Source organism: Phacochoerus africanus, chromosome 1, assembly GCF_016906955.1.
Source record: "Phacochoerus africanus isolate WHEZ1 chromosome 1, ROS_Pafr_v1, whole genome shotgun sequence".
In the NCBI taxonomy this organism is placed as follows: domain Eukaryota; kingdom Metazoa; phylum Chordata; class Mammalia; order Artiodactyla; family Suidae; genus Phacochoerus; species Phacochoerus africanus.
In genome coordinates this window covers 45,683,159-45,700,777 of record NC_062544.1, presented here as the reverse complement: position 1 = coordinate 45,700,777, position 17,619 = coordinate 45,683,159, and the positions used below count along the sequence as shown (strand labels likewise).

The 17,619-nt window shown below is 40.0% G+C and overlaps 1 protein-coding gene across 3 annotated transcripts in view; it reads right to left on the bottom strand.

The window, feature by feature from the left end:
• CDC20B (cell division cycle 20B) overlaps positions 1–17,619 on the bottom strand; it is a 55,147-nt gene that overhangs the window by 14,430 nt on the left and 23,098 nt on the right. For all 3 annotated transcript variants that reach the window (XM_047760749.1, XM_047760835.1, XM_047760912.1), the window contains exons 4-7: positions 15,452–15,582; positions 12,645–12,738; positions 5,647–5,763; positions 1,401–1,597 (exon numbers count right to left, since the gene is read on the bottom strand). In XM_047760749.1, the coding sequence (XP_047616705.1) occupies positions 1,401–1,597; positions 5,647–5,763; positions 12,645–12,738; positions 15,452–15,582 (539 nt within the window). The remainder of the gene's footprint in view (positions 1–1,400; positions 1,598–5,646; positions 5,764–12,644; positions 12,739–15,451; positions 15,583–17,619) is intronic.

Here is a 17,619-nt window from a genome sequence, read left to right as displayed (position 1 = left end):
CAAGGGGCAGGGGGAGGTGTAGGAGAAAATGCCCCAATAAAAAGGTAGAAAGGAGAACCCCGGCCATGATGACTAAGCGAAGCCAGCCAACTGCTCCCTAACCACCCCTCCCCACACACATCTGCTTCTGTAAAGTTAATTCTGCAATTATAACCCTGCCTGTTCTCACTCCGGTCCAACCAGCCAAGCACAGGCCTGGAAGAGCTAGCCCATAAAAGCCTTGTGAAACCCTTCTTCGGGTGGCTCAGACTCCGGAGAGTGATCTCCTCTGAACCAGCCAGCATAATAAACCTGAATTCTCCAACTCTCCTAGTGCTCTCGCTTGGTTTCTCGCCGGGTAAAAGCTGATACCCTGCAGCCCCAGAGCTGCTAGAGCTGGTACACTGCAGCCACAGGGCTGTCGCTAGAGCTGATACACTGGGCCTCAGGGCTGCTGGGCAGCTGCCTAACAGTAGGGCCTTCTGTGGCCCTCCAACGTCACCAAACACCTGAGCAATATTGTTTACACTATTGCTAATAAACAAAAAATGATACATGAGAAATTAGATTGATAAAATAAACTTGGTAAAATTCCATTTCAGAGACACTATCAGAAAAAAAAGTCACTCATTTTAAGTAATTCTCCTCCTGATCATGGCTTAAGGGTGAGAAAAGAGAACTAAAAGGTTACCTTCTTCTGTTCAAAGTCCTGGAGTTCCCTGGTGGCTCAGCAGGTTAAAGATCCAGCATTGCCACGGCTGTGGTTCAGGTGGCTGCTGTGGTACAGGTTGGATCCCTGGCCCTGGAACTTATGCATGCCACATGCACGACCAAAAAAATCTTTTTTAAGTCCTAAAACTGGGGATTTATAAGCCCAACTTTAGTTTCAGAGAAAGGACTTGGGGGGGCAGGGTATGTAGCAGAAAGATGATGTAGAAAAACTAAGCAGCATATGTCTACATCCTCACTAAATGCCATTCAGAGAAGAATGAGAATGGCTTATCCTCTTACGCCCCCAAGCTTCAAGTCCCACATCTACTACAGTTTCTTTATTTTATAATAACCTATTATTAAACATCAATCTTAGGAGTTCCTGTTGTGGCACAGTGGTTAACGAATCTGACTGAGAACCATGAGGTTGTGGGTTCGGTCCCTGGCCTTGCTCAGTGGGTTAAGGATCCAGCGTTGCCATGAGCTGTGGTGTAGGTTGCAGATGTGGCTCAGATCCCGTGTTGCTGTGGCTGTGGTGTAGGCTGGCGACTACAGCTCCGATTCGACCCCTAGTCTGGGAATCTCCACATGCCGTGGGAGCGGCCCTAGAAAAGGCAAAAAAAGACCAAAAAATAAATAAATAAAAGTCAATCTTAGTTATCTAGCAGCTGTACAGAGCACACTATGAGAAAGAAAAAACTGTCCAGTACCTGCACTTCTCCCTCGCTGGTGCCAACTGCCAGGTAGTTTCCTTTTTCAATCCAAGACACAGAAGATACATAGTTACAAGTGAGACTTAAATCTATATTTTCAATACCACTGTGGCTTTCCCCATTCCAGATGTGCACAGAAGATCCAAGGGCTATAGCAACAAGATTTTGAAAATTCCAGTCCAAAACATTTAGATCTATAAGAAAAGCATTTCACATTAGGGTGATTGTGCCCAAATAAAAATATTTTCATAGAATCAGGAGTTCCCGTCATGGCATAGCGGAAACAAATCTGACTAGGAACCAGGAGGTTGTAGGTTTGATCCCTGGCCTCTCAGTGGGTTAAGGATCCAGTGTTGCCATGAGCTGTGGTGTAGGTCGCAGACATGGCTCGGATCTGGCATTGCTGTGGCTCTGGCGTAGGCCAGCACCTGTAGCTCCGATTAGACCCCTAGCCTGGGAACCTCCGCATGCCATGGGTGTGGCCCTTAAAAAGACAAAAGACAAAAAAAATATATTTTTATAGAAACAGCTTTAATTATAGGTAGAGAAAGAAAGATTAATAACTTCCCCATCGTCACTTGGAAAAGAGACTCATGGATCCAACCAGAACATTACAAGTTCAAAAATGAAAACTGGAGTTCCCGTCGTGGCGCAGTGGTTAACGAAGCTGACTAGGAACTATGAGGTTGCGGGTTCGATCCCTGCCCTTGCTTAGCGGGTTAAGGACCCGGTGTTGCCGTGAGCTGTGGTGTAGGTCGCAGACATGGCTTGGATCCCTCGTTGCTGTGGCTGTGGCATAGGCCGGCGGCTACAGCTCCGATTAGACCCCTAGGCTGGAAACCTCCATATGCTGCAGTTGCAGCTCTAGAAAAAGGCAAAAAGACACATAAAAATTTAAAAAAAAATGAAAACTGGATTAGAATCTTGTACTGAGATACACAGTCTAATAAGGAATAACATGTACCATTTATGCTCACATATACTTATTTAGAGGAATTTTTAAAATTTGGCAATTTCATCTACCATTATGAGTATCCATGGATTTCACCTAACAGATCACTAAAATTAAAATCACAGAATTCTTATGGAGTCATCCTTGGACCTAGACTATCCACATGGGAGACACCACCATTACTTCTAACCAAAGACAACTCAACTAACGTTTATTTAGAAGAGGTGATCTCTGGCTTATTTGTGATGCCTGGAGGTTTTTAGTAGTATTCTCTATCTTACTCTGTAAGAATTCTTTGACTACTTAGAGAAACCATATTTGTCATCCTGATTGACACGTATCAGAATGAAACTAGGAAGCACACCCGTCCCATTAGAGCAGTCTAGGCCCCCTCTAACTCATCCCTTCCACTGATGAGAACTATAAACTCTGAACAAAATAGAAAAAGAAAAAAGAAAAAAAAACTCTCAGAAATAAGCAAAAGCAGGTAAACTAAGTAATGGAGTCAAAGCTTGGAGAAGCAACCAGCCCACAGGTGAGTTTTCCATTTCTTTTCTCACTGGGCTTTACTTAGAGGGTAGGTCTGAATCATGGAGTAGCACCAGCAGCTCAAACTCTGATACAAAGCCTACCATGTTTCTGGACAAAGAAAACAGGGGAAGGAAGAGGAGGTGGCCAACGTGTGAGGAGAAAGCCAGAGAGGGAGAGAGCCATAGAAAGGAATCTTCCAATTGTGAATGTATGATTCACATCTCAGCCTAAACCCAATCAAGTAAGTGCAAGGAAAATCAAGTTATCCAATCTAAAGAACATGGAGGAAAAAAATTTTAAAGAATGGACAGAACCTCAGGGATTTGTGGAATAATACCCTAGATATAACATGTGTAATTGGAGTCAGGTCTTGGAAGCAAAAGAGCCAGGTTTCAAATGAGTTCTCATAAGAAACCATGGAGGCCAGAAGTCAGTGGGAACATCTTTAAAAATGCTGAAAGAAATACCTGGCAACCCAGAATTCTATATCCAGCAAAACATCATGATAAGTGTAAGAGAAGTCTTCACCAACAGACCTAATATGAAAAAATATATATATACATGTATATATATATATATATACATGTATATATATTAACAGAAGGTTTTAACTGCAAGGAAATTATATGAGAAAGAAATTCGGATCTTTAGGAATGAGGGAGAAAGTTGTAATGGTAAATATTTGGGGTGAATATGAGGACAATTTTTCCCTCTTAAAATATTTAAAACACCAATATGTATGGCTTTTTAAAGTAAAACTTTTAATAATAGTGGAGTTTTCAATGCATGCAGATTTAAAACACAGGCAACTAAAGTAACCCTCCCAAAAAAGCTGGGGGTTGGAGAGACATGAGTGACTGCAAGATTTTGTATATAGTGTAAAGTATGCAACAGTAATTCTAAGTAGATTAAGAAAGTTCAATTGCACTGCAACCCCTAGAGCAACAACTAAAAACATAATACAAGGAGATATAGCCAGAAAGCCACTAGATCACTAAAATAGAAGTCAAAAAGAAAAGATGTCCAAGAAATGAGACTTTGATGCACTTCAAAATTTAGGAGACAGAGAGAAACGGACAAGAAACCAGCAAAAAAAAAAAAAGTGAACAGAAACTAGGGGGGAACCCAGGACAGTGGGCTATCAAGGAGGAAGGCATTATCAATTGTCTCAAATGTGGTCGATAGAGTTAAGTGAATGAGCTCTAAGAAGTGATTGCTGGACTTAGCAATGAAGAGTTTTTGGGTGGTGTTTGGAAGAGCAGTTTCAGTGGAATGATGAAATTTAATAACTGATTGGAGTGGGCTCAAAGATAATGTGAGGAGAGAAATAGGAAATTGTGAATACAGGCATCTTTTGACAAGCTTTGCTGTCAAGGGGAGGAGAGAAAAGGGATTATGGTCTGAAGGGGAAGTGGGAACAAAAGGTTTTGCTTATTTTTTTAAATAAGAGCATTGTGTTTTTTAAACATCTCTTGAAATGAATTCTTCGATTTTCATTGGTCATGGCAATAAAAAAAAATGTCTTAGAGAAGGAGCTATAAGAGAAGAATGGTAGGAGAACTGTTCCCTTTAATGACTTTTTTCTTCCCCTCATTATTCTCTCTGAATGTTCCCCAGAAGCCAGACCTCTTCCCTCTACACTTTTCTTCCTCACTAGAAGAGCTCACTGGGTTTCGGCATCAACTCACTAGGTTTCGGCATCAACCATACTCATCGGACCCACACTCTAGTCTTTCTTCTTTCAACTACCAACTTCACTGATCAGTAGAAACTTATGCGTCTTACTGTCTCCTCAAATGTATTGTAAGAATAGTCTTCCCTCCCCACTCTACTCTTGCTAACCTGTCTTCCCAGTGACTTGCCTTCTCCTGCTTCAAAACTTGGAATAATCTGCAATTTATCCCTCTTCCCATGTATTTTTTTCCTCATGGAGAAAAAACAGTCCTTTACTTTTTGATAGCTCTCCTATTAAATGCAATCTGCATACTCTGCCATGAATTTTCCTTTGATGGTTCTTCTAGTTGAGAATTTCCACAACAAATTAAAAAATCTATTCCAGATTTTGAAATTTCTCCATAATCTGCATCCACCTCCTATTCACCAGTTCCCAATACACACACTCTTCATTGGCATTACTTATCATCAGTTACTGACATCCTGCCTTTGTTCATGCTGCTAATATCATTGAAAATGCTCTATCTTCTCTCCTCCACTCCTTCACATCCTACCCATCTTTCAAGATCCATCTCAAGTCTGAATATCTTCACAAAGTCTTTCTGGACAACTTGAAAGATCACTGAATTATTTATAGTCCTTACAACCCGTTATACCCCACAATTTATTATTATACTCTCTCTTGGCATGCTGGTAGTACGGGTTAGTCTCATCTTCCAAACTAGATTACAAGCTAGGGGCATAAGAATAAGCTAGGGACAAAGAGCCAATGTGGTTGTTTGATAAGATTTATCCATGTTTAAAATATAAGTGTAAGAATAGGCCACCATTTATACAGTCATTCTAATACAGTAAAACAAAATGTGTATTTCCTGGGCCCCACCAGGACCAACAATATCCATTCCTGAACATGAAAGTTCCACAATGAAAAACCCACTGTACCAACCATATTTGGATGGTACACCACTTAAACATGAAGCACAAGGCCATCTGGTTATTCCAGAATCAAATTTCAAGTTTATGCCAGAGCCCAGAATAAGTTTTGTCATTTCAAGTTTTCAATTTGTGCTCTAAACTATAACTTACAGTAGTCATTTCGAAGACCAGTAAGATGAATCTTCACCTCTGGCTGGAGTATGGAATAGTTTGTATCACTGAAACTTTGAATGTAGAAGTACCCATCTTTTACTCCATCATTGCAGCCTACAAGAAACAAATAGTGCTACACATCTCTACAATGCAGAAAACATTATATATATATATATATTCTTGCAAGTATTAAAAGATAATGGAGTGAGAAAAGACAGTGGTTATCAAGACAAAACTGAATTACGAGTTGCAGGGAGAGAAAGGGAAGAAACAACTTCAATATTAATTTTTTGAAAAATTTTAAAATACTCAATGACATTTTCTAATAAAAAGTACATGAGTATCAGACCTAAACGTAATGATAGATCTTGTGGAGAGCACATAGAGACACTACATCATGTTTGAATATTTATTCTGTCACTTGTGAGTTTAAAACCAAAGTAATGTTCAAATATTCATGTGGTTATAACATCAACAATTATCTATTAGATTTAAGCCCTACTCTGAGCCTTTGCCATTAAGTATTTGTTGATTCATTGATTTTTGCTCTTTTGCTCATTATTTCTGTACCAGAGCACACAGAGTAATTCTTGGCTAGTGTTACCCATGACTATCTAAGGTCAAGGTTATATCTTGTGCTCAGTTTTACTTCTCATCAAAAGACCTCACTAAGTCTAAACCACAAGCCACTGCTTTTTCATCTTTCCAACCACTTGGCTTGTAATCAAACTGAGAATGACATGATCAACAGAAAATGAGCCCACCCAGGTGACCTGTGGTCCTAAGACCACATGGCTTCTGATAAAAGAATGAGTACTTCACATTGCTATACCAAGAAACCAGATTGCTACTCATAGTCCCACTCAACGACGAAAACCTGCAGTTGTGGGCAGAACTGCAAGGTTACTAGAAATACATACTCAACCAATAAAGTTTCAAAAAAAAAAAAAACGACAGTCTTCCAGTTACAAAATAAAAAAGTCATGAGGATTTAACATACAACATGTGTTGCATGTTTGAAAGTTGCTTAAAAAGTAGATCTTAAAAGTTCTCATCACAAGAAAAAAATATTCTGTAACCATAACTGGTGACCATTGTAAACTAGACTTGTGATCATTTTGCAATATATACAAAAATCATATCATTATGTTGTACACCTGAAGCTAATAGAATGTTTTATATATTAAAAAAAGCAATACCCAAAGAGTCAGCCAAAAACTCCTGTAACTAAGGAGTAATTATAGCAGGATATAAGATTAATATGCAAGTCAATTGCTTTTTTACATACAACCAGTAAGTAATTCAAATTTAAAATTAAAAGCACAATACCATTTACATAAATACCTCTGAAACAAATACTTATGACTAAAGCTAATAAAACATGTATAAGATCTATATGAGGAAAACTACAAAACTCTAACCAAAGAAAATCTAAATGAAGGAAGAGATATTTCATGTACATAGGTAAGAAATTTCAGTAGTAAGATGTTAGCTCTTTCCAACTTGGTTTATTGATTCAATACAATACCAGTTAAAATCCCAACAAGTGGAGTTCCCGTGGTGGCACATCGGAAATGAATCCGATTAAGAACCATGAAGTTGGGGGTTCCATCCCTGGCCTGTCTCAGTGGGTTAAGGATCCGGTGTTGCCATGAGCTGTGGTGTAGGTTCCAGATGAGGCTTGGATCAGGCGTTGCTTTGGCTCTGGTGTACGCTGGCAGCTGTAGCTCCAATTAGACCCCTAGCCTGCGAACCTCCACATGCCATGGGTGTGGCCCTAAAAAGACAAAAGGCAAAAAAAAAATAAACCAAAAAGTTATTTTGTGGATATTGACAATATAATTTTAAAGTTTACATGGAGAAGTTCCCGACGTGGCGCAGTGGTTAACGAATCCGACTAGGAACCATGAGGTTGCGGGTTCGGTCCCTGCCCTTGCTCAGTGGGTTAATGATCCGGCGTTGCCGTGAGCTGTGGTGTAGGTTGCAGACGCGGCTCGGATCCCGAGTTGCTGTGGCTCTGGCCGTAGGCCGGTGGCTACAGCTCCGATTCGACCCCTAGCCTGGGAACCTCCATATGCCGCGGGAGCGGCCCAAGAAATAGCAACAACAACAACAACAAAAATAAAAATAAAAATAAAAAATAAAAAAATAAAATTAGAAACTTCTGCTCTGCAAAAGACATGTCAAAAGAATGAGAAGATAAGTCACAGACTGAGAAAAAATATTTGCAAAAGACATATGTCATAAAGGATGGTTATCCAAGATATACAAAGAAACTCTTAAAACTCAACAATAAGAAAACAGAAAACCCAATTTAAAAGTGGGCAAAAGATCTGGACATCTCACCAAAGAAGATGGTAGATAAGCATATGAAAAGATGTTTGACATCATATTTCACTAGAGAATTGCACGTTAAAACAATAATGAGACACCACAAACATCTGTTAGAATGGCCAAAATCCAAAAGACTGATAGACACCAAATTCTGCCAAGGATGTGGAACAACAGGAACTTTCATTTGTTGCTAGTGGGGATGCAAAATGGTTCTTTGGAAGACAGTTTGGCAGTATCATATGAAACTAAATATGCTCTTATCATACAATCCAGCCATCACACTCCTTGGTATTTACCCAAGTGAGTAGAAAGCTTACATCCACAGAGGAACCTCACACAGATGTTTATGGTAGCTTTATTCATAACTGCCAAAACTTGAAAGCAAACAAGATGCCTTGAATAAGTGAATGGATAAATCAGCTGTGGTACATCCAGACAATAATAGAACATCATTTAGTGCTAAAAAGAAATGAGTGCTCACACCATGAAAAGACATGGAGGAAGATTAATTGCATACTACTAAGTAAAAGAAGCTAATCTAAAAAGGCTACATACTCTGCGGTTCCAACTATATGACATTCTGGGAATGTCCAAACTATGGATCCAGTGAGAAGTTTGCCAGAGTTAGAGGAGGAGAGAGGAATGAACAGGTGACGTACAAAGGATGTTCAGAGCAATTCAAACCACTCTATGTGGTATTATAATGGTAGATACATGTCATGACACATTTGTCAAAATCAACAGAATATACACCACTAAGAGTGAACCCTAATGTAAAATATGGACTTTGGGTGATAATGGTGTATCAATGAAAGTTCATCAATTATCATAAATGCACTATTCTAGTGTGAGGTGTTGACAATGGAGAAGTTGTGCATGTGTTGGGGCAGGGGATATATGAGAACTGTCTGTACTTTCTGTTCAATTTTGCTGTGAACCCAAAACTTCTCTAAAAAATAGGATGGATGTATGGGTGAATGAATAGATAGATGATAGATATAGTCAATAAATAGGTAGGTAGATACATACATATAGATTGATCTCCTAGGATATCAAAATAATATCAGTACATTCTCTCTGCCTTTATAGAATATATAATTTCTATTCTTTTTTTTTTATTTTTCAGGGCTGCACCTTCGGCATATGGATATTCCCAGGCTAGGGGTCAAATTGGAGCTACAGCTGCCAGCCTACACCACAGCCACAGCATCACAGGATCCGAGCCGCGTCTGTGACCTATACCACAGCTCATAGCAATGCCAGATACTTAACCCACTGAGCGAGGCCAGGGATTGAACCCTCAACCTTATGGTTCCTAGTTGGATTTGTTTCCACTGAGCCACAACGTGAACTCCTATAATTTCTATTGTACATCAAATATTCAGCATGTTACAGAAACACAAACTTGTTGCTGATCAGATCACAAAAAGATGGGAGAGTTAAGGAACACATGCCTCCAAATATTTTATTTTGCTTTTAAGAAAATATTATTCTAAGAAAAAGAATAAAGAAGGAAAGGATAGGAGTTCCTGCTGTGGCCAACGGTAACAAACTTGACTAATATCCATGAGGATGAGGGTGGGATCCCTGGCCTCACTCAGTGGGTTAAGTATCTGGGGTTGCTGTGAGCTGTGGTGTAGGTCACAGATGCTGCTCGGATCCCACGTTGCTGTGGCTGTGGCATAGGCCAGCAGCTGTAGCACCAATTCAACCCCTAGCTGGGAACTTCCATGTGCTGCACATGTGGCCCTAAAAAGAAAAAAAGAAAAGAAGGAAAGGATAAGTTTCATTCATTCATCCCAACTGTACATACCAAACTTCTCAAAAGAATATTCAGTGGGCCTGAAGCTTTCTGTGCCTATTTTTGTACATTTAACTTCATTTTTTGTCCCCTTTATAATGCTAGGAAACAGAGACATGAAAAACACATAGGCACAAAGTTATCTTATCCCAGAAGGAAATGTAAGAGTCAGCTTTCCCTGGCATTTATGATTTAAACTGCTTGTTCTCTAAAGTTTCTCTCACAGAGCTAGGCTCCTGACCAGTTATTTTCCAACCAGAATAACAATTTCATGAATAACACAAAGATTTCCAAAAATGGAAAGAGGAAGTAGGAAGAAGAACACGTGGGGCATAAGGTAAATTTGCTTTGGGAGCACTAAATGCAGCATAGAAAGAGGACCTTATGGAAATGGCCACATAACAGTATCTCCCCACTGCATGCCTGCAGAGCCACCCTTATGCCCCATGACTTGACCATCGAAAGATTTCTACCAGCTTTGGGCCCAATAAGTACACTTACAATTCATAGGAGGTGCCTGTGGTGAGGCTTTAGACTCTTATCAGATATGGGTGAGGCAGAAAGAAATACTTGATATACACAGCACCTGGATAAAAATCTGTCCCAATGACCTACTTGCCTAAAATTAGTTACCTGGCTTATGTGAAATTCATTTCACTCTTTAAATCTCCTTAAAAGAATTAAGAACTGAGCCCTACACAGAATATTCCTTTCAATTACTTTCCACTTCTGAATCCCTCCCCTTCGAATCTTCCTCTGTGCTTCCACCAAAGTAATCTGTCTCAAGCAAAGCAACAGACGTGCAAATCAAGTCAGAGGAATGGCCACATAAGTGTACTTCCTCTGCCTTCTATTTTCAACCTCACTAGAATGACAGTGAACGACTTTTTTCAGGTGTGAGGATATAAGAACAAAGAGTATGGGAGTGAATATAGCAATAGGAAAAGACTATAGTAATTTTCTGCAAAATGAATAAAGGTTTGATAACTGACCAGGAGGAACATAAGAAACTATCCCTCGAGTGCCTATAGAGGAGGAATGATGAACAGAAGCAAGCTGATTTGTCGTGCAGAAACCCCTCAAAGGGTCAGTGCTCAGAGGCAAGGGAGGGTTTAGAATGAGGTGGGTTGGTTGAAAGACTGTCAACTTCACACATACACTGGTACACACACGAGTACACATGCCAGAAGAAACCAGGTGTTAACTCCCCAAGTAAACAAAAAATGACAACCTCAACTCAAGAGCACCAGAAAAAACAGACTGAGTGAAAATCATTATGCTGAATTTGATAGCCCACAGCTCTCAACCTTAGTACTATTTCCAGAACACCAGACATTTCAGAAAATTTGTGCTCTGAAAGAGTGAAACCAAAACTACTGGCAGAGGAGCTGAGCAAAGAGAGACCATTCAGGAAGAAGAGGAGTACTTCCAAAACCCCTATTTGAAATTTTTTCGGAGAAATCAGAGAAAATAGTATATACATGAAGTATGAACAGGATGCCAGGAAGGAAGGAAAGAAGGGTGGAAAAGAGGAAGGGAAGAAAGAGCAGAGAGAAAAAGAGAGAGAACTTACAGTATCCAAGAAATTTTAAAATTAAAACTAGGAGAACCAAAATAATTAATAACAAGATTAGCAGGGCAGGAAAAGGTAACCACCTAGAAAGAAGAAAAAAATGACATGAAAAATAGAATATAAAAAATAAGAGAATTAATCCAGAAGGGGCAACAATTATCTTTCAGAAAGAAAGGAAAAAGAAAAAAGGTGAAGAAATCGCTAAAGAATAATTCGAGAAACTTTCTAAGAACTAAAAGACATAGGTCTCCAAGATTGAAAAGTTCCATGAAAATGAACTTTTCATTTACAATGAGGTTTTTAAAAAAAAAATCAAGTTTTAGCATCATGGAATTTTAAAACACTCTGATGAGAAATTTTTCTAAGTGCATTCAGAGAGAAAAAGCAGGTGGCATACAAAGCATAGGAAGTTGCCATAGCATATATGACTTCCCAACAATGACTGCTAGAAAACAATACAGCAGTACCTTCAAAATTCTGAATGAAACTAGAAGTTGTAGCCAGCCAAACTATGAATCAAGTGTAAAACAGAATAAGCACAACATGGCTGCCAGGAAATAGTGGATCCAACATCAGAGACGAGAAAACCTAGAATTACAACTGAGGGACTGGCCAAGAGGGCAGCCAGTTCACCTCACCCTGGTAGCTGGTAGGAGTAGGAGGCCACCAAGAAAAATAAGAAATGATATGAGTGGGTGCATGGGAAAGGTTATTGATAGTTGTGGAATACAACATGGACGGTGCATCTAGGGAAAACAGTCATAGTTTCATAGGTACCTAATAAATGAGAAAATAAAGCAACTTTTTAATTCCAGGAAGAACAAAGAGTTATACTAGGGAAGACATATAGGTATAGTACACTACTTGGCTTGGCGGCAAACAATTGTTGTATAGTAAGATGATGTAAACATTAAATACTAATGGTACTTTTTTTAAAGTGTAATATAAATAGACCAAGGAAGGTGAATGAGACAGGAGGAGAACTAAGTTCTTACTATGCTAGAAAGTTGTGATAAATTCTAAAATTAAAAAATAGCAGTTTACAAATATTAGTTAGAACATAAATGTAAATACCAGGGGCATAGCCAGAAGAGCTAAGAGTGGTTGCCTCTAGGAAATGGGAGGTAGGGGTGGGGATAGTTAAGACAGAGGATTATGAGAAATACCTAAGTTTTTCAATTATGTTCATTGATATAAAAACAATATGTTTAAGATAAGAAAGAAATGAAAGAAGCCAGGAGAGAGGAGGCTAAAAAGAAAAGCAAACAGAAAATCTTTGACCCCAACCTTTCCAAATGCACTGGGGCTGCTCACAGAGCTGCATTTTCCCGTTAACCTGCTGAGCCACCTTCTGGGTCGAAAATAGCTGGTTTAAGCATTTCTGAAAACAAACATAAAGAGGATCTTATTTAGAAACATACTTCTCCATCCCAGATGTGATGCATGGTATTGAGTTAAAATTGATGACTCACTTGGAAGTTCAAAAAACTACACATTCTCACCAACCAACGCTATAATAATTGCCCTTATTTATTAGCCAGCCACTGCCTAAAGAACACAGTGCTGAGCATTTTACTGATAGATTATTTCTAATCTCCCCAACACCTCCAGAGGCAGGTATTACTCAGCTATAATAAAATCTTCTTTTATTCTTCTAGGCTAAAAATGTCTTTAGCCCACAAACCAACCATAGGCCAGTGATATCATCAAAGCCTGTAAGAACTGAAATGTCATGATAGTTCTAGTACTCTCCAAAATTAAAATACCTCCTCAAAACAATAAAGTTGAACATTAGGAAGGCTGCTCTTCCCAAGATAGACTTTTTTCAAGATCTGTGACGGAGATTTTCTCTGGACCTCAATTTTCCTCACCTGTAATATGTTGAAATTAAACTAATTATCTTAAAAGGTCCTTTTCCCCTCATATCTTTACCGATGAGAAATGGTAACAAGTCACAAGAGAGCTTAAGTAAATTCCCTAAATTTCCATGAGTTCAAAAATCTGATTGCTAAATCTCTGGGCCAATGTATAAAGAGCATTTCAGACAGTCTTCGATCAAAAACAGTAAAGAAAACTAGTAATAAGGGGAAAGAAAAGTACTTATTCTAGAAATATAATGGTGAATAGTTAAAACAGAGAAGATTCTTTTTTTTTTTTCTTCACAACAATACATTTAATCACTGGATCATTATTAATTCGGACAGAGGTCTCTCTGCCAAGCATGATTTTGATATTTTTGTTTTCTTCTCAGATGTTATGTCACATAGCAGGCATTGCCAGTCAGTGAATCATGGATTTTTAGGTATTCACAGTATAGCAATGAAGTACAAAGCAGAATTTCACAGCCTCAGAACTAGTGGCAGATAGTTAATCATTGTGACCTACTAGATACCCTCCCCTTGGATTGTGATCATCCAAAATGTCTCCAGACATTGTCAGGGGTCCCCTGCGGAGCAAAGTCAACTCCATGTGAGAAACACTGATAGAAACTAACCTCCCTAAAATGGCCTGCTAGCCAGTAGCTTAACGTAACTCTTCACAGGTCACTTCTTTTTTTTTTTTTTGTCTTTTGTCTTTGTTGTTGTTGTTGTTGTTGTTGTTGTTGTTGCTATTTCTTGGGCCGCTCCCGCGGCATATGGAGGTTCCCAGGCTAGGGGTTGAATCGGAGCTGTAGCCACCGGCCTACGCCAGAGCCACAGCAACTCGGGATCCGAGCCGCGTCTGCAACCTACACCACAGCTCACGGCAACGCCGGATCGTTAACCCACTGAGCAAGGGCAGGGACCGAACCAGCAACCTCATGGTTCCCAGTCGGACTCGTTAACCACCGCGCCACAACGGGAACTCCACAGGTCACTTCTTCAGAATCCCGTAGTTCCCGAAAAGCTGACCAGGGCATCACCCAACAGGGTGCTTCTGCTCCGTATACTCCGTGTACGTCTTCCCTCCACGCAACCTACTTATTACTTCAATGAGCAACTTGGCCTAGAGCTGACTGGATATGCAAATCCTGAACATCTCAATAGCCATGCAAGTCTCACTATGGAAACAATCTCCAGATGATCTCTGAGACCACATGAAGACACGCATTTACTGTCTGTCTACACGTCTACATGCATCACGCTTGCTGCTGTGTGACGTCCAACTAGTCATGACAACAAATGCTCTACATAACGTAGTAAAATGGGAGAGTTCCCTGGTGGTCTAGTGTTAGGATTTGGTACTTCGACCACTGCAGCCTGGGTTCAATCCCTGATCTGGGAACTGAGATCCCACATCAAGCCGCTGAATGCCATAGCCTAATAATAATAAAGGAGCAAAGCAATTTAATTTCCATTTTACCCTGCCCAGACTCTTTAGTGAGGCTGGAACAATGTTCTGACTGGATAACAATTGTTGTAAGAAGAGTAACGCGACAGCACCATTGTGACCCTACAGAGCCACCAACTTTGCTGCCACCCATTACCACACAGCCCAAGGGGAAGGAAAAGGGGAGTGCTGACGGGCAGGGCAGTAAAAACTCTAACCAGCAGTAAGAAAGGACAGTGGTGCTAATAACCCTGGCCTGAGCATGAAATCGACAGCACCCACAGTTACCTCAGTACAACTCCTGGGCCACCTGCCCTTCCCCAATAGTAAAGCATCCGGCAAAAGGCCTGCTCTAGCACATTTGCTTTCAACTGTGTATGAGCTCAAATAATTAAATTTTACATTCACAATATTTTATTGTTCCTCCAGCAAGATGTATATGCCAAACACAGGAGGCACACACTGAAAGAGTAACTTGGCCTAAATTGAGAATTTGTGACACGGATACTAGTCAGGTTCTTTACCTCTGAGCTGCAATGGGAAGGCCTCATTTTCACTTTTTTGATTGAAACCAATTAAGCACTTTTTTGTGTATTTTTTGGATAGTCTGTTTCTTTTTGGAAGTGCCTCTATTCATGTCCATGACACCTCAGTTTTTCTATCAGGAACCCATCACTTTCTTTCTGATTTGTAAGGGCAGCTAAGCCAACTGTAGTCTCACATTTAAGACTCAGCTGTCTGAGTTTCTCAAGATGTGAAATCTTCGGTTTTTTCTCTTTACCTACCTGGCCTGTTGAGGCAACATTTTCCTTCCAGCCCCTGTCCAGTGCATGAGATGCCTTGCAAAAATGGAAAGCAGAGTTACTTGTTTCAAAACTTCCTTTGTTGGGGGTCTTCAGTGGTTCCTTGTAGGATCCTGCCAGGGAAAAAAATTAGCTTTGAATTTAGTTTATAAAATGATAAAATATCTTAAACCTTTGATTGGAGGTCAGCCCTTGACATGAATAGTAGAACAGTACGTGAAGACACAGACCCTCATCTCTCCAAAATCCATATGCCGTGAGAGTGGCCCTAAAAAGAAAACAAACAAACAAACAAAAAACCCTTAAGTACCTGCCATATCACGTGTTCATAAGAGGAGCCAAGAAACTATTGGATGAAATATCTTGGCCTTTTGCCATGTGACAATCTCTTCTCATTTGGACAAACATGAGCTGGATAACCTGTTGCTAATGTTTGTAGAGCCCAGCTCCTCAAGTCCTAGGTGGTCCAAAATTTAATTTCAAGGAGGAAGAGGGAATGAAAACATGAAATGTTCTGCAAAGTTAGATCTTGCTCTCTGTCCTGAGAAAGTATGCGTGCTTGTTCCATGCTATTTGTAAACAAGTAAAGAGGAAAAGAAGCTAGCTCTGTAAACCTCAAATGATAAAGAAAAAGTTTCAGTTGGATGCTAGTACGGACAGTCATCCCAGTTATCAACGAAGAGGTCAGGTCCACCAGCCTAATCTGGGATCACCCAGGTTTTGTCCCCAGACCATGACTCTAAATGAACCTCTCTGCAAACATTGCTTTTAGGATGGGAGGGTCTCCAGTGTTCAGCCTTCTGGAATAAAAAGAAAGAAACCCCACCAGTAAAACACTGAGAAACCAATGTCTCTGATTAATATGTACTATTAGATAGAAATTAGACTTTCTTGTAAAATTCTTTCAACTGATAATCTCTCTCAGAACTCTGATTTCTCATGCAATGCCTTATTTGAAAATTATTAATTAAGGGCCCAGAAACGAAAAGAGAGCTCCTAATTTTAGCCAGAACTTCCTCTAAAACAATCACCATAAAATCACCCCTCAATTATAATATCTTTCAGAAGATTGCCTCAAGGAGGGCCTTTCCTATAACCCAGTATCTCCTACTGCTTCAACCAGCTACTTTGAGCATTGATAATGTTACATGGCAGTTTCACTGGGTTAAAAATTATTTGGGGCTCCGTTTCAATCTGCAGGACTATGGTGTCTCATTGTATCTAAAAAAGAGTGGCCCTGCAGTCACCATTTGTCTTAAACATGCAGATAAGACAATGATTTCTGTTGCCTGGGACTTTAAAAAGAAAGAATAGAAATTAAATCACTTAAGCTGCAAGTTTTGAAACCCCACCAGTAAAACACTGAGAAGTATGGGAATAAAAAAGGTTGTGCTCACATGAGACATGTTTTAGAAAGAGAATGTACCTTTCAGAGCTTTGACAGGTCGTTCCTGGTTCCCTGCCTACCAGATCACAGCCTTAGTGCCCACTCTCCATCCCTGCTCCAGGCAGGCATCAGACTATCCCACTCTCATCTTTCCTTCCCTTTGCTTCCCTCTTCCCTCTCTTACTATTTCCCTCTTCTCCCCTCACCTGTTCTTCTCTTTCTTCCTCCTCCTTCTTCTCTCTTTCTCCCTTTCTCCTCTCTTCTCTCCATCTCTCCCCTCTTCCTTTTACTTTCTCTTCCCCTTATCCTCTCCTGTTTCCATCTTTTTCCTCGCCTATTTCCTACCTGATTATTTCACCACTAACATGTTTTTATCCTGACTGTTTGTAGACAAGGAATCTTGGCAAAACATGCATGATAAATATTTGTGTGTATTCACATGTATACATATATACAATATTTATAAAAGTAACCATCTACCGATGCAAACCTCAGAAACATATTGAAAGACAGCATATTCTCTTTCGGTGTTGTTTCAGCCCTCCTCTTCCCTACCACGACCTCCTTGGAAATGTCTTATTCAAAGGGAGAAAAAGAAAAGCAGTTGACCAAACATGACACTAGATAATTCTGTAAAAAAACAGATCTTTGGGAGTTCCCATCGTGGCACAGTGGTTAACGAATCTGACTAGGAACCATGAGGTTGTGGGTTCCATCTCTGGCCTTGCTCAGTGGGTTAAGGATCCGGCGTTGCCATGAGCTG